At 50.5% G+C, this 23,568-nt stretch overlaps 8 protein-coding genes across 8 annotated transcripts; 4 read left to right on the plus strand and 4 right to left on the minus strand.

Moving 5' to 3' along the window:
* Positions 1 to 33: 33 nt before the first annotated feature.
* Positions 34 to 5,723, plus strand: Pmar_PMAR008751 (adenylate kinase isoenzyme, putative; the record flags this gene model as incomplete). Its single annotated transcript, XM_002777771.1, has 28 exons — positions 34 to 188; positions 278 to 412; positions 459 to 629; positions 676 to 751; positions 795 to 901; positions 1,110 to 1,232; positions 1,275 to 1,416; positions 1,637 to 1,767; positions 1,817 to 1,892; positions 2,006 to 2,112; positions 2,228 to 2,350; positions 2,431 to 2,572; positions 2,617 to 2,718; positions 2,892 to 2,957; positions 3,002 to 3,157; positions 3,204 to 3,335; positions 3,390 to 3,488; positions 3,535 to 3,627; positions 3,674 to 3,802; positions 3,833 to 3,972; positions 4,021 to 4,099; positions 4,161 to 4,317; positions 4,367 to 4,502; positions 4,620 to 4,728; positions 4,826 to 5,025; positions 5,069 to 5,174; positions 5,432 to 5,560; positions 5,676 to 5,723. 28 exons carry the CDS (start codon positions 34 to 36, stop codon positions 5,721 to 5,723), a joined length of 3,369 nt encoding a protein of 1,122 aa, XP_002777817.1.
* Positions 5,724 to 6,465: 742 nt separating this feature from the next.
* Pmar_PMAR008752 (conserved hypothetical protein) lies at positions 6,466 to 8,425 on the minus strand (the record flags this gene model as incomplete). Its single annotated transcript, XM_002777772.1, has 3 exons — positions 6,466 to 7,302; positions 7,402 to 7,509; positions 7,607 to 8,425. 3 exons carry the CDS (start codon positions 8,423 to 8,425, stop codon positions 6,466 to 6,468), a joined length of 1,764 nt encoding a protein of 587 aa, XP_002777818.1.
* Positions 8,426 to 8,543: 118 nt separating this feature from the next.
* Pmar_PMAR008753 (hypothetical protein) lies at positions 8,544 to 9,567 on the minus strand. Its single transcript, XM_002777773.1, has 6 exons — positions 9,402 to 9,567; positions 9,273 to 9,349; positions 9,144 to 9,229; positions 8,974 to 9,099; positions 8,844 to 8,926; positions 8,544 to 8,793 (listed from the first exon to the last, which is right to left on the minus strand). Exons 1-6 carry the CDS (start codon positions 9,548 to 9,550, stop codon positions 8,700 to 8,702), a joined length of 615 nt encoding a protein of 204 aa, XP_002777819.1. The 5' UTR covers positions 9,551 to 9,567; the 3' UTR covers positions 8,544 to 8,699.
* Positions 9,568 to 10,431: 864 nt separating this feature from the next.
* Positions 10,432 to 12,840, plus strand: Pmar_PMAR008754 (tRNA pseudouridine synthase D, putative; the record flags this gene model as incomplete). The annotated part of the gene is made up of 13 exons (XM_002777774.1): positions 10,432 to 10,640; positions 10,719 to 10,815; positions 10,867 to 10,977; positions 11,045 to 11,184; positions 11,229 to 11,367; positions 11,436 to 11,551; positions 11,667 to 11,819; positions 11,860 to 11,995; positions 12,039 to 12,134; positions 12,176 to 12,267; positions 12,316 to 12,462; positions 12,585 to 12,695; positions 12,744 to 12,840. 13 exons carry the CDS (start codon positions 10,432 to 10,434, stop codon positions 12,838 to 12,840), a joined length of 1,644 nt encoding a protein of 547 aa, XP_002777820.1.
* Positions 12,841 to 13,491: 651 nt separating this feature from the next.
* On the plus strand, positions 13,492 to 15,688 carry Pmar_PMAR008755 (conserved hypothetical protein; the record flags this gene model as incomplete). The annotated part of the gene is made up of 11 exons (XM_002777775.1): positions 13,492 to 13,577; positions 13,654 to 13,771; positions 13,823 to 13,925; positions 14,052 to 14,103; positions 14,181 to 14,259; positions 14,488 to 14,557; positions 14,590 to 14,735; positions 14,845 to 14,949; positions 15,207 to 15,269; positions 15,354 to 15,452; positions 15,593 to 15,688. 11 exons carry the CDS (start codon positions 13,492 to 13,494, stop codon positions 15,686 to 15,688), a joined length of 1,017 nt encoding a protein of 338 aa, XP_002777821.1.
* A 1,593-nt stretch (positions 15,689 to 17,281) lies between these two features.
* On the minus strand, positions 17,282 to 18,657 carry Pmar_PMAR008757 (conserved protein, COG SSU ribosomal protein S8E, putative). Its single transcript, XM_002777776.1, has 8 exons — positions 18,562 to 18,657; positions 18,390 to 18,468; positions 18,216 to 18,340; positions 18,059 to 18,170; positions 17,910 to 17,961; positions 17,703 to 17,837; positions 17,487 to 17,623; positions 17,282 to 17,412 (listed from the first exon to the last, which is right to left on the minus strand). The coding sequence occupies exons 1-8, from the start codon at positions 18,641 to 18,643 to the stop codon at positions 17,349 to 17,351; spliced, it is 786 nt and encodes a 261-aa protein (XP_002777822.1). The 5' UTR covers positions 18,644 to 18,657; the 3' UTR covers positions 17,282 to 17,348.
* A 110-nt stretch (positions 18,658 to 18,767) lies between these two features.
* Positions 18,768 to 21,072, minus strand: Pmar_PMAR008758 (Stromal membrane-associated protein, putative; the record flags this gene model as incomplete). Its single annotated transcript, XM_002777777.1, has 12 exons — positions 18,768 to 19,164; positions 19,215 to 19,282; positions 19,327 to 19,423; positions 19,467 to 19,637; positions 19,750 to 19,812; positions 19,993 to 20,120; positions 20,165 to 20,248; positions 20,300 to 20,403; positions 20,464 to 20,579; positions 20,629 to 20,716; positions 20,770 to 20,856; positions 20,990 to 21,072. The coding sequence occupies 12 exons, from the start codon at positions 21,070 to 21,072 to the stop codon at positions 18,871 to 18,873; spliced, it is 1,383 nt and encodes a 460-aa protein (XP_002777823.1). The 3' UTR covers positions 18,768 to 18,870.
* Positions 21,073 to 21,727: 655 nt separating this feature from the next.
* On the plus strand, positions 21,728 to 22,942 carry Pmar_PMAR008759 (Eggshell protein 2A precursor, putative; the record flags this gene model as incomplete). Its single annotated transcript, XM_002777778.1, has 6 exons — positions 21,728 to 21,971; positions 22,154 to 22,205; positions 22,371 to 22,480; positions 22,539 to 22,643; positions 22,694 to 22,861; positions 22,914 to 22,942. 6 exons carry the CDS (start codon positions 21,728 to 21,730, stop codon positions 22,940 to 22,942), a joined length of 708 nt encoding a protein of 235 aa, XP_002777824.1.
* Between the last annotated feature and the right edge of the window lie 626 nt (positions 22,943 to 23,568).

Genomic DNA, 23,568 nt, shown 5'->3' on the forward strand with positions numbered 1-23,568 from the left:
AATGACTAGATTCGGTTTTTTGATATTTCTCTCATGGACCCACCCGCTCGATCGGCATGCTCCCTCGCTGGAATGCTAGAGGCGACTACAGTCGGTCCTGATAATCAGAGGACCTTGCACTCCTTGCTGGCTGAAGGCATTGTGGAGCTTTATAAGGACAGGCCTACGAATCCTGTGGATGCTGCTAAGTAAAAACTTCTTGTGCTCTCTCTTGAGCGTGATTGGCTTAGCCGTAGTAGCCGTGATTTACGGAGAGAGTCAAAGTGTTTGCCTTCAGTTGGCTGGCTAGGTGGATGAAAGACAACAATCCGGCTCGTGGGAAGGACTTGCAACCTATGGAAGGCTACAGTGCTCGCTCGACAAGAGAAGTGAGGCCAGCGTCAGGAGGTGTGGCAGAAGTTCTTCAAGGGAAGTAAGCGTTATGAGTATTCCCATCGGGATTGAGTTCGTCCCGTCAGACTGTCCAGCGCGGAGGTAGTACTAGGTGATGATCCTTCTGTGGTGCGATCCATAGCGGACCCTCTGATCTCGAGCAACCCTTTCGTTGTGTTCGTATTGGGCGGCCCAAGCTGTGGCAAAGGCACTAATTGTGCGCGAATCAGCAAGGAGTTTGGATTCATCCATCTGAGGTGAGTAGCTGGCCCAGCACCAATAGCTGAGTAATATCTCGTTCAGCACGGGCGATCTGCTCCGTGAAGAGGTCAAGAAGGGCTCGGACATCGGAAAGGAAGCCAAGGCGATCATGGAACAAGTACGGTATGGAGAAGGTTCACGTGTCGGAGCGAAGCGTTCAGGGTCTACTACTAGATGACTCTATCGTGCTGAGGTTGCTGAAGAAGGCAATGACGGCTGCAGTTACTGAGGGGAGAGGAAGCAAGTTTCTTGTGGATGGTTATCCTAGGTAGTGAAAAGCCGCTGCACTTAGTGGTGTATGCAGCTAATGCTATAAATAGTGGGGGCGGCTCCACTCAGAGAACACTAAGATTTCTCCCTGTGGACCCAGTTGGTGGTCCAAACTTTCCAGTCTGCCATTCATTAGTAATTGAACTTGCCTTATGAGGCCTTGGCCGAGCGCTCTAATCCTTGGGCATACGATTTGATGTATTTAGATCGCTGGACCAAGCCAACATGTTCGAGAAGGAGATTTGCCCAGTATCGTTAGTGCTGTACTTCGACGCTTCCGATGCGGCGATGACCGAGCGCATCCTCGAACGCGGCAAGACTAGCGGACGGTGAGCACGCATTGCTGGTCTTGGGGTGTACCGCTTGATCAGAGTTGACGACAACATTGAGACCATCGGCAAACGACTGAAGACTTTCCACGACTGCACTGAACCCGCCGTTGAGTTCTATGGTAGATTGGGAAAGCTTAGAAGGATCCCGGCTGACGGCACGCTGGACGACGTTTACACCTTGGTGAGTATCTCCCAGTGGGGAGGTCCTGTGGGGCGCTCAGTTGCCAATTTGTTTGTTGAATCTGTCAGGCTCAGCGTGTGTTCCAACCTGCGGCTCTAGAAGCTGTTTACAAACTCAATTCATTCGAAAGGAAAGTGAGTCTGTTGTTCAGATCGATTCGACTGTAGTTCTCTCTCACGTCCGCAAATGGCGACCCATACTTTTACGGGTGTTTTTTCAGAACGACCCGTTTTTTCCACTATGTGGAGGCCGCGAAAAGCTCTCCGTGGTGTTTGTGCTCGGCGGTCCGGGCTGCGGCAAGGGGACTAACTGCTCTCGAATAAGTCGCGACTTCGGATATGTTCACTTGAGGTGTGGAGGGGCGGCAAACGCGATGTGAGGAATATCTTCTACTTCGCAGTACCGGAGATCTGTTGCGAGACGAAGTCACCAAGGGGAGCCAGATCGGACTGGAGGCCAAGGCGATCATGGAACAAGTAGTTGGTCCACATTCGTCTTGTGGGTTTTTTCCTACGCGAAATCGTGGGAACTCAGTCGGAGTCGAAATTACTATGGCAGAGAGTAAGAAGGTGTCTGCGTGCTCTTTTAGGGCGGTCTTATTGGTGACAGTATTGTACTGAAGCTACTGGAACAGGCAATGGTGAACTCGATCAGTGAGGGGAGAGGCACTAGGTTCCTCATTGATGGATATCCGAGGTGACGAAGTGGTGAAGTCTCTGTGAATCATAATACTGAGCCATGCTTCTATTGAGGCTAACGCGTGCCGTTGGAGATTTTCGAAAAGTGGGCGAACTGTTTGTGGTGGTTGCAGGTCTCTTGATCAAGCACTCCTGTTTGAGCACACCATTTGCCCAGTGAACTTCGTCTTGTATTTTGAGGCTAGTGACGAGGTGATGACGGAGAGGATTCTGGAGAGAGGGAAAACAAGCGGCAGGTGATCCACTTCCAGCCCGCCCCTTATGACCGTGTTGGTCGATACATGTATGACTTTTGACGATGAAATGCTGCCTTCAGAGTTGACGACAATGCCGAGACTATCAAGAAGCGACTGGACACCTTCCACGCCTGTACAGAGCCAGCCCTTGAGTTCTACGACTCGATTTCAAGAGTTCGTCGTGTGTGTTCGCACGGCACTCTGGACGAGGTCTACAGCCTAGTAAGGCTAGTCGGAAGTTTATGCATAACAGAGCGGCTTGTCAGGCGAGGACACACTTCTCCGCGAACGTCCTTTGTATAGTGGGCGGACAGGGCTCAGGGAAACGAGAAATTGCTAAGATCATGCAGGAAGATTTTGGATACAAAGTAGGACCTCGTCTATCAACGTGATATCATAACCATGCATACCCAATGATATGTATTAATGGACGTTTTAAGAGATCTTCGGCCTGAGAAGCATTTCAGTCACGTGTGGGTAACGGTCATGGTATCGTGCTTCATATAGCTGGTCTCCGAAGGTTGTTGGGTCTTCTTTTTAGGCAGTGTACGTGGCTGATCTCCTTCGGGGAACCCCTGAGGGCCGAGTTGTTGTGGAGAGTGGCGAGGTACTGTGATTTGCTAGAGTGTGGCTTGATCGTTTGCTGAACAGATTGCGGATGCTTCCCTCGTCGGTCCCCGCGTTGTCTCCGAGCTGAAACGGCTGTATCAAACGGCGGGCGGTTCGGCGAACTTTGTTGTTGTCGGATATCCTCGCACGCAGCAGCAAATGGCTTTCCTTGAGGAACAGTTCCCTGGGAACTATCAGGTAGGTCACCATGTGGTGCATACAGGCATCATTGCGACGAGTTTAGATTCTTAATTTGATATTTAAGAAGCTGGGTGACATGGTGAGCGCAGCGATCAGTTCTGGCAGTGTGGGAGACATCAGCTTCCGCGCTCTCCAGCGTGCGGCTGAGAGTATCTATAGTGGCCAGGAGATGGGCGTGAGCAGTTATTGATTCGGAACGTATCCTGTGGCATCGTCGACGTGTTTTCAGACTCTTCTCGCCACGTATAACAACGTCACTACATCGATCGTCCTCGAAGGGAGCTCAACCAGTCCGGAGAACATAGTCAAGGACTGTGTGAAGCCTCAAGTGGGAGCCTCCGAGTTGAATTGCTCGTTATTGATTTCCGATGTAGTTGAGAATTGTGGCCGCGGACGATGACAGTGGTCGCGACTTGGTTCGAACTCTAGCTGAGACGGGAGAGCACATTCTTGTGGATGTGAACAAAGTGAGAGATCTTGTTCACGACGGAAATTGAGATAACTTCATGTCAGGTTATAGAGGCCGAGATCGCACGGGCTACATCTACTGGTATGAGGCTGCATGCACTTACGGAGGCTGATCAGGATTTGCCCGTCGAGATGGTCGCTCAGCTCATCTGCACTGTCGTAGGAACCCAGGAAGTAGGCTGCTCCAGAGTGTGTCTTTCGCAGGTCGTGGCTCGACCCACGCATGAGAGGACAACGTGGTTGACATGTCAGAAAGACAACCTTATGAGAACAGTGACTGGGTTGAAGCAGTATTTCGTCGTGGATCAAATAATCATCGTTGGCCCGACTAGTTGCGATGGAAGGTATAACCGCAAGCGGAACTGAGGTGGCTTGAACGTCCCCTTTGCTAGGCTTATTCGTAGTTTGCGAGACACTGCGAGAGAAAATGTTGCGGTGGTTAGCGGTACTGTAGAGCAGATGGCGACCATGGTAATCTCTTGGAGGTCCAGCGGGCACAGCCATGAAGAGGATACTGTTCGTGTCTTCACAGGTTGCTTCCAATGGTCTCCCTGAGAGCTTCGTGATCCTGGGCCTGCCCTACGTTGGGAAGAGTAGCGTTGCTGAAGCGCTTTCGGATAGGATCGAGGGTTCCTTCGTTGCCAATCTACAGAAGGTTGCCGAGAATATGTCGGAAAATCTAGACGCCGGTGAGAGAACTCGGAATGAATATCAGCTGACGTGGTGATGGTCCTGCAGTGTCACCAGAAATCCGAGAGGCACTGGACCCTGAGGGTCCGGGGATTGAGAAGGCTTCCGATGAGGTCAAGGCCCAGTTGATGTCCAGCTTCGTCACGTCACATTCAAGCGGTATGGCTATATTTGATGGCTATCCGTAGGTCCTGGGTCTGCCATGGAACTGCTAGTGTGTATCCCATCGCTTAGTGCCATCGCATTACCTAGGATTGTCCAGTGCCGTGCAAAGCGGTCGAGGATCTTCTTATTCTTTCAGTGGAAACGGTGCGAGCGCCTCGATGATTCTCGGAAAGGTGGTAGGTCTTCCGAAGGGAGTAGCCATCTTGGAGGGACCGCCTGAGTTGATCAGGACCAGGGCCGAGAAGGTGGGTTCATGGAAGTGTCTCGTATCTGTAACCTCCAACTAAAACTCAAACGATAAATGGGCCTATTAGGAAGAATTTCCATGGGACTGATTGTCAGGCTATGGAAGGCGAATTCAATGAGGAGGCGTATGAGCAAGCGCAAGCTGAGGCTAGGGCCGCTCTGGTAGAATTCGAGGAATATTTGAAAGAAGCTGGTGTCCGTGTTAAACATGTTGACATCTCTGACGGCAACCCCATCACTAAGGGGGAGATCGAATCTGTGGTCCTCGCGGAGACTATTGTCAAGAACTTCCTACGGTGAGAGGGATGCCTGGTCTCAAGTGGGCATACTGTTCGTCAGGCCAACGGCATGTCTGGTCGTATCAAACCTAGACTCTAGCAAATTAGCCGATATGGTAGATGAGACAGCCCCGTATGGAAGCAGTGGTGAGGAGCTCGTTGTTGTGGTGAGATTGGATCTAGGTTCCCCTTGTTCCCCTCAGTTGTTCATGCAAGCGGCTGTATATGTGGCAACTCGTTGCAAAAGCGAATCAGTGCAGTGAGAGCCGGCTCGGTGATAGTGTGTGGCTACCTCGAGCAGGCTGGGGAGAGCTACCCGTCTACACGTGACTTGTTGGACAGTTTGGAAGAAGTAACGGTTCAGTAGCGTCGCTTACACTCGCGTTCGCCAGTGTTCCTTAGGCAGGTTAATCTATCCTCGTAGGCACTTTCCCTAGAGCACGTCATAGTTTACAAGGCTTGCGCTGATGAAGGGAGTCAAGGTCTTGCAACATCGAAGATGGAGAAGATCGTTGAGGAGTTGGAGAAGCAGATGCCACCGACCCGTCTCCAGGTTAGACTCCGAATATAAGATCCTAAGCGATGCATTCTATTTTCGAGCCTGCTCTTCAAATGACCGGTTTGGCGTCTTGTTACTCGCCGCAACTGTGGTCCCACTCGTGGTTCAGGTTGTTACTTCAATCGAAGACTTCCGTAATTCGCTCCAATCTGCGTAGACAGTTGAGAGGCTATGAATTGTCATGAGAGATGTGATGTTGGAACCCCGTGAAGTTCGTTTGCGTTGAGTTTGTTGTACTCTGTCGTTTTCGGATCATCGAGCGCCAACGCTGGAAGATGATGTGCTTGAATATTCCAGAATCACCCTATCCTACCGGAGGCTTTGTCCTGACCTTTATTGAGATAACAATGAAAGTATGGTTGGTGATATCAATTGTCCAAAGAGCGCTCGAGCGCATACTCGTTATGAACCACTTCGCCTATTGTTCCAACTCGGACAGAAACATGGTTCAAGTTCGGGATGATTACTCGGGGTTGTGGGAACTCTGGGACGCCTGAATTTGAGGTATGGTATAAGAGTTATTGAGACAATCGATTCCCGATAATTGATCGCCTGATTGAGACCTATCGTGCTGCGCAGTAATTGACGGATTGGGCTCTCGCGTCCGAAAGGAGATGTCCAGGTCTGTTTCGGTCAATTCTACAATATCAGAGGAAACGAGAGGTGTGTAACAGCGGAATGGTCTGTTATCACATGATGCCGATGTGAATCACAGCGGTGGCCTCCGAACCCCCTAGTTCCACTCTGACAGACTGTCAGAGACGGTGACGTGTCTGCGATGTATTCGACGTTTCGAATTTGACAGACGAGTGCCACATTCCACACTATAAACGATATAACGCAAGCGTTCAAAATACCATGCGAACGGCTTCCAGAACTGATTGTGAGTGCGGCGAAACTCATGTGTAGTGTTTGACACACTCTTCTTCCACCTCGTGATAGAGCATATTAGCAAGGCGAGTAGCCTCCTCCGGATTAGGAGCAACGAAGATAATATCAACAAGCCAGCTTGGCTGGCCATCCTCTGGTCCCACAATCTTCTCTCCTTCTGCGACCATTGGGCGAGCAATCTTGACATCCGCATGAGGCCACTCGAGCCATTGCTTGATAAAACCAAAATTATTAATGTGACCACTCTTCGGGGCGTTCACGGAGAGCCAGACCACCGCCCCATTCGGACAGTCAGGGTCATGTATAGGAATCGCTGGGATTCCAACCGACAAGAGCATAGCCTGTACCGCCAGGTCAACCTTGAATGCCAACTTGTGCACTATCCACACAGGACCTCCGCCCATCCTGGGGTTTATCTCGATCAACCGTGGCCCCCGGCTAGTGTACTTCCCTTCGACATGAAAAACTCCTTCAGTAAATCCAGTCGCTTCTAAGGATTTTAATGCCAGTTCTTTGAGTTCGGCGACACTCTGACTCGGGAGGGCGCTGGGCAGTACGCCCCAGGTCTCAGCAAAGTAGGGTTCCTTGGTTGGACCATTATCGTGTATACCGCAGTAAGTGCAACCGAGACCAGAAGATAAAACAACATCAATATCAACTTCTTGACCGTCCAAATACTCCTCTAGGACCACCGATGTATTCATGCATTTGTCAGCTTTGACCGAGATCGCCGCAGACCCGACAGGTACACTGTCACGCTCTAAAGCGCCGGAGTTGATGACAAGCTTCGAGAGCAGATCCTGTACGTCGCCGTAAACTCGACGTAGATCTTCCCGTGAAGTCACCTATGCAGAAAAGGGTGTGGCACCTCATTCACAACGAACACCAGTCCTTTGTCAGCATGCATTCGTCAATCGCATAGGAGACACTTGACCCGAGCGTACCTTTTCCACGCCGAGAGATGCTGCGCCGGAGACAGGCTTCACCACAGCAGGAAATCCTACATGAGCTGCAGCACGGTCAAGATCTTCAACAGAGTGGATGAGGAAATGCTGAAGTTGAAGCACAAGTAAATAACTAAGTTTACTGGTCCGGGTTAAACCGGAAGACATGTCACAAAGGAGTTGACTGAGACACTGCTTGTCTTACCTTCACCCCAGCAAGGCCGGCCTTATGAAGAGACTCCCGCATTCGGTACTTATCCCGCACCGTATCCACCGCTGCTGGACTCGGCCCACGCATCCCGAGTGATTCAGCCAGACGCGCGACCACCGGGACAGACAACTCCACCATCGTACAAATGCCATCTGCACCACAAACCAGAGGGTCATCTTTCAGTTCGAGAATGGCTTTGTAAGCTTGATCAAAAACTGACTTAGAGTCTTGCGTCATGTCAATAGGGATAAACTTGGCAATGACACCTTCTTCGAGAAGAGCTTCCGCCCAGGATCCAGGCGAGTCAATAATAACAGCTTTAACGCCGAGGCGCTCAGCAGTTTCGTAAACAAAACGTTTCCCAGGATACCCAGCTGAAAAAAATACAATGCATGCCCCTCTCAAAAGCTGCATTCGCAGAGCGTCGCCCGAAGGACCAGGGGTTGCTAGGACTTCTGGGGAAATTTTCTTCAGCATCTTATATGTCGCCGTTGGTATCATCTCGTCCACAACGTGACGCCTATCCTTCTCCGACAAGGGAGTGCGCAGAGACCCCGGAGCGTCCAGAATTTGCTCAGAGTAAAATTTACTCCCAACCTCTGGGTGGCATGCCCCTCCTGAGAACATATCCGTGTCGATATAGGAGGTAGCGGTCGTCGAGGGCTCGAGACCGGAGAGCTCGAGAGTATAGTCTTCTAGGGTCAACTCTTCCACCAGCTGACAAACCTCGGCCGAGGACGGTCGCGATGTACGAGGTGAAGCCCACGTCCCGGGATCAGGACGGTTACATGCTACTTTCAGAGCCTCATCCATGGCGAAAACTGAGAAAAACAAAACCGCCGAGATTCCGACAAACAGTTGACAAGAAACACCAGCGAAATCTCTGCGAGCCAATTTGGCGTTCCACTGTTAACACAGCACTCAGGATAGTACTAAGACAATCAAGCTGCCGTGCATCTTCCACAGATGCCCCTCAAATGGTTCGGGCCGGGGCGTCATAGCCCCTGCCTGTGCTTATCAAAATAAATACTAACGACCTTCTTCTCCTCATACGGATGATATGCTCACAGAAGGACCATGTCGGACATTAGTGCACAGGAGGAATATGGATCTGATCTGCATAACCCCACTTCAAGGCACGGCGACGAGCTAGCCACTCAGCGAATCGATGATGGTCGAACCTGGAATGGATGGTCGCAGGTGAGGTCAAGCAGAGAGGAACGGAACTTACACTTGTCCGAGGTAGATAGAGTCGAAGTCCCTGAAGAACTCTTCGTGATCCATGACATTCTCCTGCGGTTCTCTTTGGCGTTCCTATGGGAGATCGGACCAATTCTTCACGACCCACAAGGAGTACTCACATTAACATAGATCCAGAAAATAGCAATGTTGATAGGAATGAACCTCACAAAGTAGACAAAGGCGTGGTAGTTGGCTTGCAGGAATGCAGTGAAAAATCCATACCATCCGATGCGCTCACGATAACCCTGACAGTAGCGACTCAAAAAATGGACGGTGCGTCGAGACAAACCTGTAGGTTGAAATGTACATCTGGGTCTATCTTGATGAACTTGTCAGGAACGCCGCCACCACACCACAGGGGCCAATGGGGCATGCCTAAAGCGTTGACGGAGAGCAGCGCGACTATGCACTCCTCTACCTGTGATCGCCTGTCCCTTGGTGAAACTGTAGCCGTGGTCACACCAATCAGCCATAATACCATAGCCTTTGCCTCCCCTGAAACACACGAAGAACATAAATCCCGGGTGAGAGTCAGAGGTGAACTCACAATCTCTTAGCGCCTCCACCGGCGAACCCACTGGTTATAGCACCACGAGCCTTCTGATTTGGCCCTCCGATCAGGGGATTCTTAACAGCCTCGCACACACGTTTGGGTACGACCCTTTGCGGGCATGCAGCACGACGCAGTAATGACATCGCTGCAGGCGTTGCACACTTCAAGACGGTTGTTTGACAATCTGCACGCCAGAACATGCGCGCCGACGAATATGCGGAGCGAAGCGATTATTGTTGTGCATTTTGGGTTTTCCATCGGCGCAAAATCAGCAAGTCGTCCACGAGCCGCCAGTTCTAGGCGATATTTGGCAACCCTGACATGGAGCTTTTCGTATTGAACATTGTGAAAGAGTGTTGAATCTCTACTGCCTCGGACACCATAGGTTACGTAAGAATTGTGGTAGGAAGTATCAGAAAAACGCCGTGTTCCAACCCGACGCGTAGTAATACGATTTCGGAGTTGACAGTCGGACCGCCTCACTCGGTCACTGACCCGTGCCTGCTCAGCCTCGGCAGTGAGGTATGTTTGCCATCCTGTTTTTGATAAGGTCGCCTATGTGATCCTTCATGTAGGACTCAGTAGGCATGCATGCATGAGCTCAGTCTATAAGTTGGTGCATCATGAGCTCAGGAACGACCGACTCGTCATCAGAGGCATTGAGTTCAGTCAGGGGATCAGGGCGATAGTTGCACCCATTACAATGCGGTGTAGGTTTATGTTCAAATGGCCAGCTCCTCGGTGCTCGATCAAAGGGATGTCCCGCGACTCGCACATAACACTGAATCAGTTACGCGGAGTGGTGACGAAGCATGATGCAGGGACTAGTCTGCATCGGTCTAGCCCGAAACACCCTTCGCCAGAGAGTATCGGATTGACTGAGTTCATCGGCCAGGAGCGTATTGGAGGCGCACTCAAAACTCATGTGTTTCTCGAGGACTCCTCGCAGGCTGTGCGCTACAGTTCTGAATAGGTACGAGATTTTCAAGTGCGGGAGGTGGGTATAGATGGAAAGGTTGCCCGAATGTCCAATGAGCCGCTGTTGAAAAGCTGGGCTGCAGTGGAAAGGGCTATGGCCTTCCAAAAAATGCATGAGTACTCCAATCAGATCTCGACTGTGCCCGGTCTTGGTGCACCCCGCAGATTACACGACTTTGACGAGGAAGTTCCCATGGAACTACTCAGTGGTACACTCGGTGGCGGCCAAGACCTAGCCTCGTATTTCCGGCGGGGGTAAGTGTCTCCAAAGACGGGCCGCTGGGTTTTGATTGGGGAAACCGCCTACTCTTGGCACCTCTTTTCACCAATCAGTTATGACATGAATCCTCGAGAGGCGACTGAATTCATCCGTGTGAAGATTGGCACGGACGCGGTGGAAAAGATAGAACACCTTATCAAGAGACAACGCGTGAGGGCAATTCTGGAGCTTCCATGGGCGGGAGGGTCACGGACTGTTCAGGCGGCTAAGGGTGGTTACACACCTGTGTGCTCGCTGCCTAAAAAGAGCCTCGATCACAGTGACCTGGTTCAACTTAAGGGAGCCATATTGAAGAAGACTCTATCATGCAAGGTGAGTTTACCACCCGATCTACTATCTCAGACCTAGCTAGTTCAGCGAAGGAATGAACTTCCCGTAGGTACCTGTTTTTATCGTCACTAAATTCACTAGGGATAATGTCGAGGTCGGACTGGTCGTGAACGTGGTGTTGAACTCCCACGTGAGGTCGTACATGAGGGATGACGATATGCAGCAGCTGATCATGTTCTTTGTCGCTGGGTATACCCCCGAACGAGCTCGACGTTGGATTGTTGGGCTCTCAGATATTCCCCTGACACGTTAACGGTTGAATTCCGGAAAAGTGCTGGTAAATCTACAAACGAAGTCTTGCAAGATTTCGTTGAAGTAGCGAAGAATATTCTACGAGACTTGGAATTCGAGGCGTTGAGTGGCAGTGAATCGGTAGGTTTCTAGGTAGTTGTCCAGGAAGCTATCACCGTCCCTCAGAGGTCCTTTCCAGTTGAAGTTAGATGGACCCGGGAGCACACCCAGTTGAGTCTATCGAAAGCGCCTCGGTGGAGGTTCGTGTTAGAGAAGCAGAACGTCGAGCTGCAGAGCTTCCTACTGCGCCTGGAGCGGCGATTACGTCTGCCGAGGGACTCAGTTCATTACGCAGGGTTGAAAGACAAACGTGGAATAACCCATCAGTTAGTGCAGTCACTCGATCATGCATGTGTGTGTCATCTGTGGACTCTGTACAGGTTCATCAGCGTACCAGCGACACACAGTGAGGCGCAGATTAGGGCTGCTATAGAGCAACTCAACGAGGACTTGGCGGGAACCGGATCAGTACGTGCCGAATGTTTCCAGGTCGACAGTACAGGCCGGAAACTGAGATCTGGCATGCTGATGGGGTAAGGTGGAGTGCCCTCTAGCGGAGACCTCCGCTGTCAGGAACTGGTTCGGGCTCCGGATCAGAGGTGTCTGTAGTGGGGCGTCGAAGAAGCTGCAATCTTTACAAACTGTTGGATTCATCAACTACTTTGGCAAGCAGAGATTCGGCTTCGAACTCAACGGAGTTTCTCTGCCAGTAGCGGACTTGTTGCCTCTGAAGAGTTCGGGAGCTGAATCAGGTCCTTGTTGGCGGGTCCTTGCTATCGGGCGACATCAAACGGGCATTGCAATTGTGGGCTTGGCCCTCCGATGTGGACAAGGGCTCCATTCATGGGGTGGGCAAATGTCAGTGATCGAAGGTGACATCACTTTGTAGATATACGAGGAATGGCTGTGCGATGGACGTGCTAGCAAGGCTCTTCAGCGAATAAGGACCCTACCCAGTGCTATGCGAGAGAAGCTCACACTGTGAGACCGATAACTGCGCGAGATTTCGGTATGTCTCCACACTTTTAGATGGGAACGGGTGCTCGAGCATGTTGGGGACAATGCTGGGGAGCCTCAATACCGTGAGGCTATCAAGCATCTCAACCTTCCCAAGGCGATGCTGCATTTGTTCCCAACAGCATATTCCGCCTGTCTGTGGAACCGTCTTGCGAGCAGGTAATCACTGAGGACAGAGCTCGTCTCTCGATAAACTAGACTCTTACAAATCCCACGCGAAATTCGGTCCAAATGTGCATGTTTGACGAGCCTCGGGTTGGACGTATTCTTGTGCGTCGCAGGCGCATACGAGATGGCGGCCTCCGGGTTCGAGTTGGAGATCTTGTGGCTATCGGAGCGGGTGAAAACTTCGAGGAGCTCAAGCGCGTTGAATCTGACGAGGAAGCTAACCAGTGGGTGAATAGTTTCAGGGCTATCCAGAATAGCCAGTGGCTGTCCAGATACGGCCTCGGCGATGTACGCTTACCGCAGCTGGGCCTGCAGCGCGAGGGAATCTGCCCTATAAAGGACGCAGGAGTTGATGTGGAGCAGTTGTAAGAGGGACCTGGAATCATCAGATATTTGGAACTGTATAAGGTACACCGATCTAGTGGCTGATTCGATAGAGCGAGGGGAGGCTCCGTTGCGAGCACGTGAAGGATTGGAACATGACCTGACGGAGATCCTCGCATGCCGTGTGCGGAACGTATCTATTGCGAGGCCTCTGGTGGTCAGACCTCTGGCGATGTCTGCCAAAGAGGAAGTAGGGAAGGGTTCGACGGGGAAGTCAAACCTTATTCTCGAAGTAAGCTCGGGCCGGATGAAACTCTCTGCTGATGTTGTTATGGTTCAGTTCTTTCTACCGCGCGGAAGTTATGCGACTTCATTATTACGGGAAATTGGAGTGGTGGATCCGAGCCATACAATTCAGAATTAGCAAGGGGAGTTGGATGCTTCATGTTTCTGGTGACGTTTCTGGATGCCAGTCCGAGATTGGATGATTTCTGTGTTGACTAAGCTGCTTATATGGTGTAACTGATCCGAGCATGCACGCTTGAGTTTTCAAATTGCAGACCATGCCAGATCGCCATTGAGACTTTCACGCGAGAGTTCGAAGCAGGGCGCTACATAGAAAGCTCATCTGTCTGATGATGCGATCATCCGCACTTGTAGTTCGGAACTGTGTCTCTTCCTTTCATCGATTCTGTGATGTCTGACCAAGCCACTCCGCAATGGATAGTGAACACTCAGCATTCCCTCGGAACTCTGATAAAGAGGCCGAAGATGGCTGATAAGTGAGAGCGTCATTCAATCATGAACGCCAATCAGTGCATTGGATTCCCGAAGTCACTGTTAGTAACAGTCTGTTAGGTATCTTGCGAAGCCTCCCTTTCGTTTTCTCCATGATATCTTCATCGAAGTGCAGAATGTCACTGGCTTCGGTCAAGGTTTGTTCAACGAGGATGAGCTCGATCACAAGACAATAACGGTAGTGACTGTCCTCAAACACTAGTTGTACTCGTTGTCTTCGATACACCAGACTAAACAGCAAAAAGTAGAGTTCTTGTCGAAGTGGATCTCCTGTGTGGCTCACGCACTTGATCTCAGTGCCGAGGCGATTGACGTTAACCCGTCGAAAATAGGTGAGCCTCCAATTCCGTTACTTTCATCGATCTACGGAGAACCCGAGGCTTATTGCCGTCCTCTCCAACTAGACTTTCAGTAACGGGCTCTGAGCCAGAGAGGACTAACGGGTTTCCTCGTTCGAGTTCATGAAGCCGCTACTAAGGCTGCTTCCAGGAGCAGCATGGCTGTCGACAAGTGAGTTGGTTGGTCCCGGGGTTGGTACTTCAAACCTAGGGGAGGCTCTACCCCGCTAATGAGACCTTTTGCTTCAGGGTGAAAGCTGGTGGCATCCTTACTCTCTCCGCGAAATCTGGCGCCCGTTCGAGTGTCGTACTGCAAGGGGATATTGAGGTGAGGAGAAATTTCTGCCAAACACTCCGGCCTTGTTCGGATGTCTCTTTTCATTCGTTATTGCAATGTATACGTAAACTCGCCTGATCCACATAGGCGTGATGAGGCGTTCGCGCTGATCATCGCTTGAGATCACGCACCTGCGAATGAAAAGGCCACTCAAGCGATGCCGAGAGGCTCTGTTAACATGATTGCTGGCGATAACGCCTCTATTCTGGTTCATGGCAGGTAGAGAGAAAATCAGGCATGGTGAAAGACAGGACTGACATGGAAAATGTTACTGAACCAGACGCTCAACGTGATGCAACGTGTGCTCGCCGTTCGGATAAGAGCGCGAGACAGATAATGAAGAGTCTGAGCAGCGCGAAGCCGCGATCAAAGAGCGTCGAGAGGAAGAAGCGGCTATGAGGCGCCGGGTTGAGCAAGAAACAGAGAAGCTTAAGCAAGAGCAGGAGGAAGCGAGACACAGGGCAGAGGTAGAACGCGTCAGCTCTAAGACTCTTAACCTTCTTAACCGGCGATACGATACGCGGTACAGTACTGCGTATGCACTTTCAACTAATATGATCACAAATCACTGCATAGGCTGAACGCGAAGCAATCGAGGCTAGACAACGATCCGATCGAGTTCGAGAAGAGCAGGCCGAGTTAAGAAGAGGTACAGACAGAAGAGAAAAGAGCAAACAAGAGGTGACTTGCTCGCTTTACCAAAATCTACCTTCGACTTGGTTTTATGTGTATCGGCTCCGCTAGCTCAGTAGGCAGAGCGTGTGGCTGTTAACCACAAGGTCGGTGGTTCGAACCCATCGTGGAGCGTTTTGGTCTTTGACTAAACCTTTTCGTCTGGGCGGTTCGTTATACTCCGATGTTCTCCATCGTGGAGCGTTTTGGTCTTTGACTAAACCTTTTCGTCTGGGCGGTTCGTTATACTCCGATGTTCTCAGCAGGCATTCCACGAAAAACTTACTGATCAGAGCGACTCAAACCTCGCGGTGTCCGAGAACGAGGAGGTCCGATGTGGCTGATCTAGGAAACTAGTCACTGGGATTATTTGTCAGCAATTTTGAGGCAGCAATCCGTCTGTCTATTATCAGGCACTTCGTTTGGAAACTATGATGACAACCATACAAGAGCGCCCCAGGACCGCGTCGCGGCGTCCACCTCAGATCAAGACGTCTGCGCCTGAGCGGGAGGTATGCACCAAAGTCTTATGTGCCATTGCGCGGAATCAAGGACTCATATCCTCAGTCTTCAGCCATCTTCGTCATTATTACTACGCCAAGCATTTTCGCCGCTCCCAACATCCATTGGTGCCACTTGCTCTGCCCGTTAGGTCACGGCAGAGCCAGAGGGCGCCAAGCTCCCACCACCAACCGTGATCAGGGATGGCGAGGTCGATGCAGACGACGACTGGAAACGACGACGATGACGAGTGACTGATGACGACGACGAAGTGATCCCATCCTCGTTCTCAGAAACATGTGATAGGCTTAATCAGATTCAATTTGACGTAAGCGTACGCCCATCGTCCACTGGTCATATCGACAATAACCTGGAGGGTCGTCCCGAGGATCATGGAAAGTTAGTTCGCGATATTTTAGAGATTCAAAAAGACCAAAAGGCAGGCGTTGATGATTCGGGTAGTCTACGAATCATATCTGCCTTGAATTCGCCGACGAATACCCGACCATAACATTGTTCGAGTGCAATGGGACTTTCAGAGTTGCATGACGCAGAAGGCACGAGTAACATTCGTATGGGCAAGCTGCGTAGGAGGCGCACCGAGGTTCAAGCCGAAGGTGAGCGTACGTTGTTGGAGACCATATTTATCGAGGCGCGGTTGCGTTAATATTCCGTCTTCAGTACCCATGGCTGTAACGGGTGTAGCGAACAAACAATGGGATGAACGACCGCAGAGCAGCAGCGTCGACAAACTCCCTCTATTGCAGGATCTCATACAGAAGATCTGTGGCGCGTAACTTGTAATCGAGCTAACTATCGGCAATCTGAAGTACCCCAGATGCGCACCACTCGGGAAATCAATGGAGCTGATCCACCAGGATATAGCTCTGATGGACAGAGACCTCGAAGCTGCGAAAGAAGAATTCAAAGAGGCTCGAGCAGCACTCCACGGAGAACAGAAAAGAACACAGAATGTTATTAATCCCATTCTGAGGTATTCCCTCCCACGTTTTTCACGTCGATTCTCTTCGGCCCAAGTTTCACCTGGCTGCTCAGGGAGATCCAGGAAGTTGAAGAGCGCATCGACGAGGAAAACGACCTCACCGCACGGGCTGGGTTGCGAATATCAAAATTGGAAGAAGTACTGAGAATTTGCATGTTTTGCGAGTCAGTCCGGGTTCCATTCTTATTGTTTTTTTGCAGCAAATTGAGTCTGTCCTTCTTGCAGTCGTCGCAGGGAGATGATTGTGACTACATGTCCATGATGTGCGCAAAAAATAATTTCTCGATAAATATTATTCTTGTGTAAACGGAACGTCTGGTGGAAGAAAGCACGAAACTTAGATAGTAGCACGAGTTATTCAGTTAGTCCGCTAACCCCCGCATTTTAGCCACGATCAAATATTCTGTCGTTTTTGACGCGAATATTGTGTTTTCTAAAGAGTTGCAGAGACAGACGTTACGCCCAACATATTCATGTACACACGTTTTGTGATCTACACATTTCGATTGCTCTAACTGCTCGGAAATGGTAGTATGTGAAGCGCATGAAGTGTGAGTTGTAAAAGCCCCCAGGCATGCAATGTTCATAACACCATTAATGTGGACATGTATAATAATAATAATACGGCATCAGCCCTATAAGAGCAAGCTATCATAACAGAAATATTACAAATTAGAAAGGTACACTGAAGAATCAAAGCAAACATCAAAATGTCTTTCCCAACTAGAACGAGATGTGGACATGTATAGGGACACCCCACATCAATCAACCATATCCTGGGTTTATTTCGCCCTAGTCCCGAGTTAACCACACTCTACTGACACAAGAACTCCCCCTGGGGAAACCGGCGGTTTAGTAACGTAGGATTATAACGTAACGCATCTTGACAGAGCAGAGTGATAGTTTACACCAGGAGTACTGCATTGATGCAGCCGTCCAACTCCGGATTGTTGGTTACTTGTGCGTACCTGGGAAACAAAGGTAGTGCCGGACTCTCTCAAGGGATGGCCGATAGAAGAGTCTTATTGTGATTATATATTACTTGGCCCAAACAACCTTGCCAGTTTGCGTGACAAGTCCGAGATCACTGACGTTCACTTCAATGATCGTACCCTTGGTGATGACACCGAGGGACGAATATAGCTCCGACTGAGGATTCTTCTTCACAGACACGATATCCTGCGAGGATGAGGATGAGACAGAGTACTCCAATGGCGCAAACCGTGGGAGCCATATAAGTAACAGCAAGTATACTCACCAAGCAGAAGGTTGTTTTCAACTCTGGATGGGTAACATGCGCCTTCTTGAAACGCAGACTGGATGGCCGAATGAAACGCTCATACTTCGGGGGCTTACGAGTGAAGTCTTCACCAACAAAACAGATCTTGTTGACCTAACAGTTGAAGGCGGTGTAATCCAGCGATAAGTCCGCCCAGCGAGCTGACACTGATGCCCGTAAACTTACGACGCGCTTCCACGCCTTCTTCTTTCTCTTACCAGATCGCAGGATCTTGAACCTGACAGAAACCAACTTCAGTGAAACTGTGTCTGCGGTCGTCGAGCGATGGAACTTTTCAAGCCAACAGAGCTTATTGGTTAACGAAAGACTCCTACATCTCATCCTCTGTCATGGCCTTGACTTTAGGCACAGGAACCTGCCACTTGCCCGCTTTCTCCGCTCTCTTTTGCTTCACCATATTGGACAGAACTTTGGTTCTATTCACGCCTGATAGAGAAATATCGTCTCGACCGATATTGATGCCTTTCTCACCTTCCCTATCCAACAAGTAACCAGGAACGGCTCCCTGAGGAACGCTGTCCTCGGGTGCCTTCTCCTTTCCTTCCTTCTCCTGGTGCTTCTTGATGGTCTTACGCATAGTCGCCTTCTCGGCATACCTGTAATTATTATCCGAATGAGCACCACCGTGGTCACGAAGAGAATCACCTCTTCTTGTGGAAAAGCTTGGCCTTGATACCTCTAAGCTTCTGCGCAGTCTTCGACTGTTTGTGGACGGCACGAGCATCTGATCAGGGGACCTCTCGTGAGCTGAGCGCGACTATGCAAACAGGAAGCAGTCGAGACTAGACTACCGCCTGATGATAGACGCGTGCCTCACCCTTCTTCCGCTTCCGCTCTTCGTAATCTAATCTGCGGCCGAACCGCTTACGATGCTCCTCAATATGCTCGTTCTGCGGCATATTGGAGGAAACAAATATACAACTAGAATACGACTTCACAGACACTCTCTCTTCAGTTGCGTTAGTCAGCAAAAATAGTGACAAGCTATGGGAATATCGAGAACTAAACGTAACATCGAAGGAATGGGAAATGTATTTTGCGAATGTTGATACTACATATGCTATGAGAGACGCGCATCAATTGTCGTATGGCAAGCATTATAAAAAGTCGCATGATCGCTGGCTCGTCATTGCCAGACGAATGGTTCCTCTCTCGTCTGTTGGGAATTAACCGGGAGACCATTCGAATACGAAGGCTGGAAGGTGCTAGCAGGGCTCAGTCCTCCGAGCAAGTTGCTCATACCACCAGGAGAAATAGGCTGCTGCGCTGAAGGTGGTACATTCATCCTGGGAGTGATGCCGTCAATTCCAACAGTCGCCCCTGCCGATTTCCCGCGCAAAGAACTCTGAGGCCAGGCGGCGATCTCTCCAAACGGGTTGTTGTCCTTGCGGTCGATCGAGCCAGTTCTGGGCACCGACACCTGAAGATCCAATCGTCACCGCGAGCTTCAATTCCCGACAGAGACGGCACCTGTGGTGGCATAGCCCGTGAGGTAGACTCCATTGCATCGAACGGGTTGGAGTTCGATCTTATATGACCTACACATGTAAGATGAGCAGGAGTCAAGATGCACAATGCATACCCGTTGATGCAACAGATGGATTGCTTGACACAGGATATCCAACCGCACCATATACCGATGCCGTAGAAGCTGTTGGCAACGGAGCGCTGCTGTAAGACTAAAGAAAAGGAAGTGACCTGATCGGTGTAAGGCTGACTTACCCCAGACATCCACTCTATTCCTAGTCCCCGCAGTGAGTCCTCGATGAACCGCTTCGCCGTCTCAGACTTCGCAGGATCCACCGTATGCAGTTGTCGGAGAGAGTTGAGTAAAGACGTACATTGCATACGAATAGAAGCGCCCAAATCTCCATCGAAAGTCGTAGTGGCAGCCTGCGAATAGTCCGCAGACATCATAGAGCTGGGGGACACACTCGAAGTGATCGGAACTGTCTGTGGCTAAGGTATGAAGGATGAGGACATCGCCCGATCGCAGCTCCCTCACCTGATACACCTGAGTCACTGGGCTAGGCTGTTGCATAACAGGCATCGTGCTTGTCGTTTGCATCTGGAGAAACAGAGCCAGGTAGGAAGACGTTACCAACTCTTCCTCACGTTGGGCACAGGAGTTGGAGAAGATTGTGGGACTTGCTTTACCGGAGCGGGCGAGAACGACTGAGGCACATACTACAACAAACCATCCCTATTTCGACTGTCCACAACGCGAGAAATGTCCCGTCTCTACTACCAGTAGCTCATCGGGTGCACCGTGCTTCGACGATCCTGTCTGCTGGGCAGCACTGCTTCCGGCACTTTGGAAGCCCCAGTCATCATCGAGCAAGTCCCCACTGGTAGCTGCTGGTTCTGCCTTAGGCGCTGAGACCGATGGAGTTTCGAGACTCTATCCGACCGTCCACTACTTGAATTTTTCCTTGGTTTGTGATGCTTCGTTTTCATGGAACTCCGCTCCGCGTTATCCACCGCGGTCGTCGTATCGATCAAATCTGATGAACCCATATAACGCAGGTGCCAGTCTCGAGGCCTATCGCTCCTACCCGGTTGTGAAGTATGGGAGGCAGTGACCGAGCCCTGTCGGGACCCGGTGGTGCGATCAACCACAGTTGCCCGTACCGCACGATCTGATTGAGACGCTGCCCACCTGAAAGACAAAGGAATGACCGAAGAACTGTGCCGACCAGAAGTATGAAAACGCGACCACCTCTTGTCAACGTATTTGAGCTTCATGAATTCTCTCAAACGTTGTCGGTCCTGGTTGTTGGGTTCCGCCAAGTCGATTCCCGGACGATAATTTGCCATGTAAATCTCGCGATCTCTCTGAAATGACAATTTGGTAATGGAAGTAAGTTGGATTATAAGCTGCTACTGTATTCCCGTGAGCCTCCAGATGCTCGACCTCTTGCTGGGTCCATTTGGAGACGGAGATTCCCTTCACTTTATGGGTCAACTCCCGACTAAGACAAACCGCATAACGAGATATTAGTGCCAACCACAGCAGCTGCATTACTGAATCCCCGCACATTCTGTACACACGAACGTTCCAAAATCAGTGCAAATATAGGTCGGACCCAGCTCGCCACAGTCAGCACAGTGCCTGATTGAGAAGCCGTACAAACGATAGAGTGGTTAGTCGCGGCTCGGTTCGAAAGCCACGAGGAACAAACGGAATTATTAGGGAACAGAATGAGCTACCAGAGCCGTCCTGAAGAGTCACCATCGCGAAATACCTGTTGGCCTTATCGCTCTTCTGAAATGCCTTGATTCGGTCCACTAAAATCGTCTGGGGATTGCCGAGTCTGGTTCGTATCATTGTCATATAGTGAAACGGCACTCCTGAGGAGACTGATGGAATCAGAAGAGAGAAAGCAAAGCTCCAGGCGGTGCCTCCCTGCAGGATCAACTGCATGTTGGCAGGGCGATTGGTTACACACCGTCGACGGGCTCACAAACATGGACGCCCCTTACACCCTCCTGGTGCAAATTTTCAACAAAACTATCCACTCACAGCAGGAGAGCACGAGCGACAAGTTACCGTACAGTGGACATCATGCTCGAGGAGCGCACTGCTGACTCTGTAGTGCCAATTCCAAGCCAATAGAGCAATAGAGCGCGGCAAATCGATTGTCATGGCGTGCGCTTTATCGATTGCGCGCGTTTTTGTTGCTCAATCAACTGTAGCGGAACTGGGTCCCGGACCGGGATTCACCTCAACTGCAGCGCTTGGCATTGCTCTTGACCTTCGTAGCTCAGCACTATCCGCCCTCAGGACCATTCGTGCTGTCTACGGTGAGTTGTTGCTTTATACTCTCTCTGCTCTGATTTGTGGGTTTGCATTTTACGAATTTCAGTTCGTTTCGCCCTCGACAGATCCAATAATGCAACCACCATACTATCCGACCGACCCTCCTTCCATGATGGGCCCGCCTGGCCAAGGGATGCCGTCATCAGGACCTGATGCATACTCCATGCCTCAACAACAGATGCCGATGCCAGCAGGCTACAGCGACCCTTATACCGAAAACGTAGGCTACGGTGGTGGTGGTGGAGGGGCCTGGGGTGACGGTTATTATGGTGGGAAGGGCGGTGGTCGTGAAACAACCTCGGCAACTGGCAATGGGGCTGGTACTGGGCAGGCGGGAGAGAATCATGGAGAACAGACCTTTTCCGGTTACAGCGGGGGTTGGGGAGGGGCCAGCACGGGCCAAATGGGTGGGTCGTTTCCCCTCTGTTCGACCCCAAGTTTGTTTGGTTCTTCACCAGTGCCGACTTAGTGGCAGTAATGCGTTCTTCAATTAAAAGGTCGTGAATTTGAATACATCAGTAGTGCTTTAATACGTACTCTATGTTATAGTAGTGGAGTTTGCAATTCTGCTATAACTGCCGTTTCTCAGGTTGGCCCAAAAAAGGTGGCGGAAGTAAACAGGAAGTCAGAGAAGGCGACTGGTAAGTCCTGCTCACTGTATGAAATTGGGAATCCGTTTTCGGGTCTATCAATGGATGTTTTATTCGAGCCCATCCGATGGTTCACCAAAAACTAACGTCTTGATATGGTAGGTTCTGCAACACGTGTGGAGATCATCAGTTCGCGAGGAATGAGTATTGCCGTAGCTGCTATGCAGCTAAGGGTGCTCCACCTCCCGATCCGTCCAGTCCGGAGTACCTCGCCGCTGTGGCTGCTGCCTACTGGCCTATGATGGGAGCTTACTCTGGATCTGCAGGTAAGAAGGTGTCCCCTCGGGTTTGCATGAGGGGAGGCATAGTTGGTGCATGATATAGGTCCCGATGGATCAGCGGATCCTTCTGCTACTATGGCAGCTGCTTATGGTGGATGGCCCGGCTGGTGGGGTGCGGGAGGAAAAGGAAAATCGGGGAGGAGAGAAGGTGAAATATACTGTTCCGGCAACTGGTGTAGTACCCCACTCGTTCTTTAGGTGATTGGGACTGCCCGGCTTGTGGTGACATGAACTTCGCCTCGAGGGTTGTCTGCCGCAAATGCGGCGCGGCTCCGTCTTACGGCTCAGCGATGGGGGCTTATGGCGTCGGCTCTATGAGCAACAGTATACCTTCCAATCTTGCTCCCACAGGGGCAGCCACTGGAGGTGGGGGACGTAATGCGGGCCGACTCCGGTCGAGGAGTCGCAGTCGTGATAGGAGGTTCTGATGTCTCGGGTCGCAGTTAAGTTGTGATATGCGATTATGACGTTTGAGTACCAGTGTGATCATTTGATATACGACTTATTACGCAACTATGTAATCATTCACCGGTTGTTATTTGAGTTTTAATTTCAGTGAATCACTGGGAGGGGTCAATACGTAGGATATACTCACCGGGAATCTCGTCATATGTATTCACATGGATTATCAGAATGTGAATAGGAAATTTTCCTTAGGAAACAGCAAAAATGACACGCTCCTAACACTATACCGAGTATTCTGCGAATCGGCGTGACCCATCATTCCAATCGCGATAGACCATTGTGACCTTGCCTGAATCTTCGGCATACCATCGCTCAACGAGGTTTGGCGGTTGGCTGTTGTTCATCATTAAGGCACTAAAATGGTCAACACAATAACTCGGCGGGAAGAAAAATCGAGTCGACAGATTAGTCTCAGGAAAACGTTGGGTGGCGGAGGTGTCGACTCAAAGACACTATAACCAAATTGTTAGAAAGTCAATAAAAAAGTCGACTTGTTGTTTGTCACGGATAATATTCCCACACATACACTCTTCTGCGTCTAAAAACCAACACATCATCAGCAATTGAGCAACTGACGACACCAGACGAGCGTATGGTGTCAACAACCA

Source organism: Perkinsus marinus (genome assembly GCF_000006405.1).
Source record: "Perkinsus marinus ATCC 50983 genomic scaffold scf_1104296951054, whole genome shotgun sequence".
Taxonomy (NCBI): Eukaryota; Perkinsozoa; order Perkinsida; family Perkinsidae; genus Perkinsus; species Perkinsus marinus.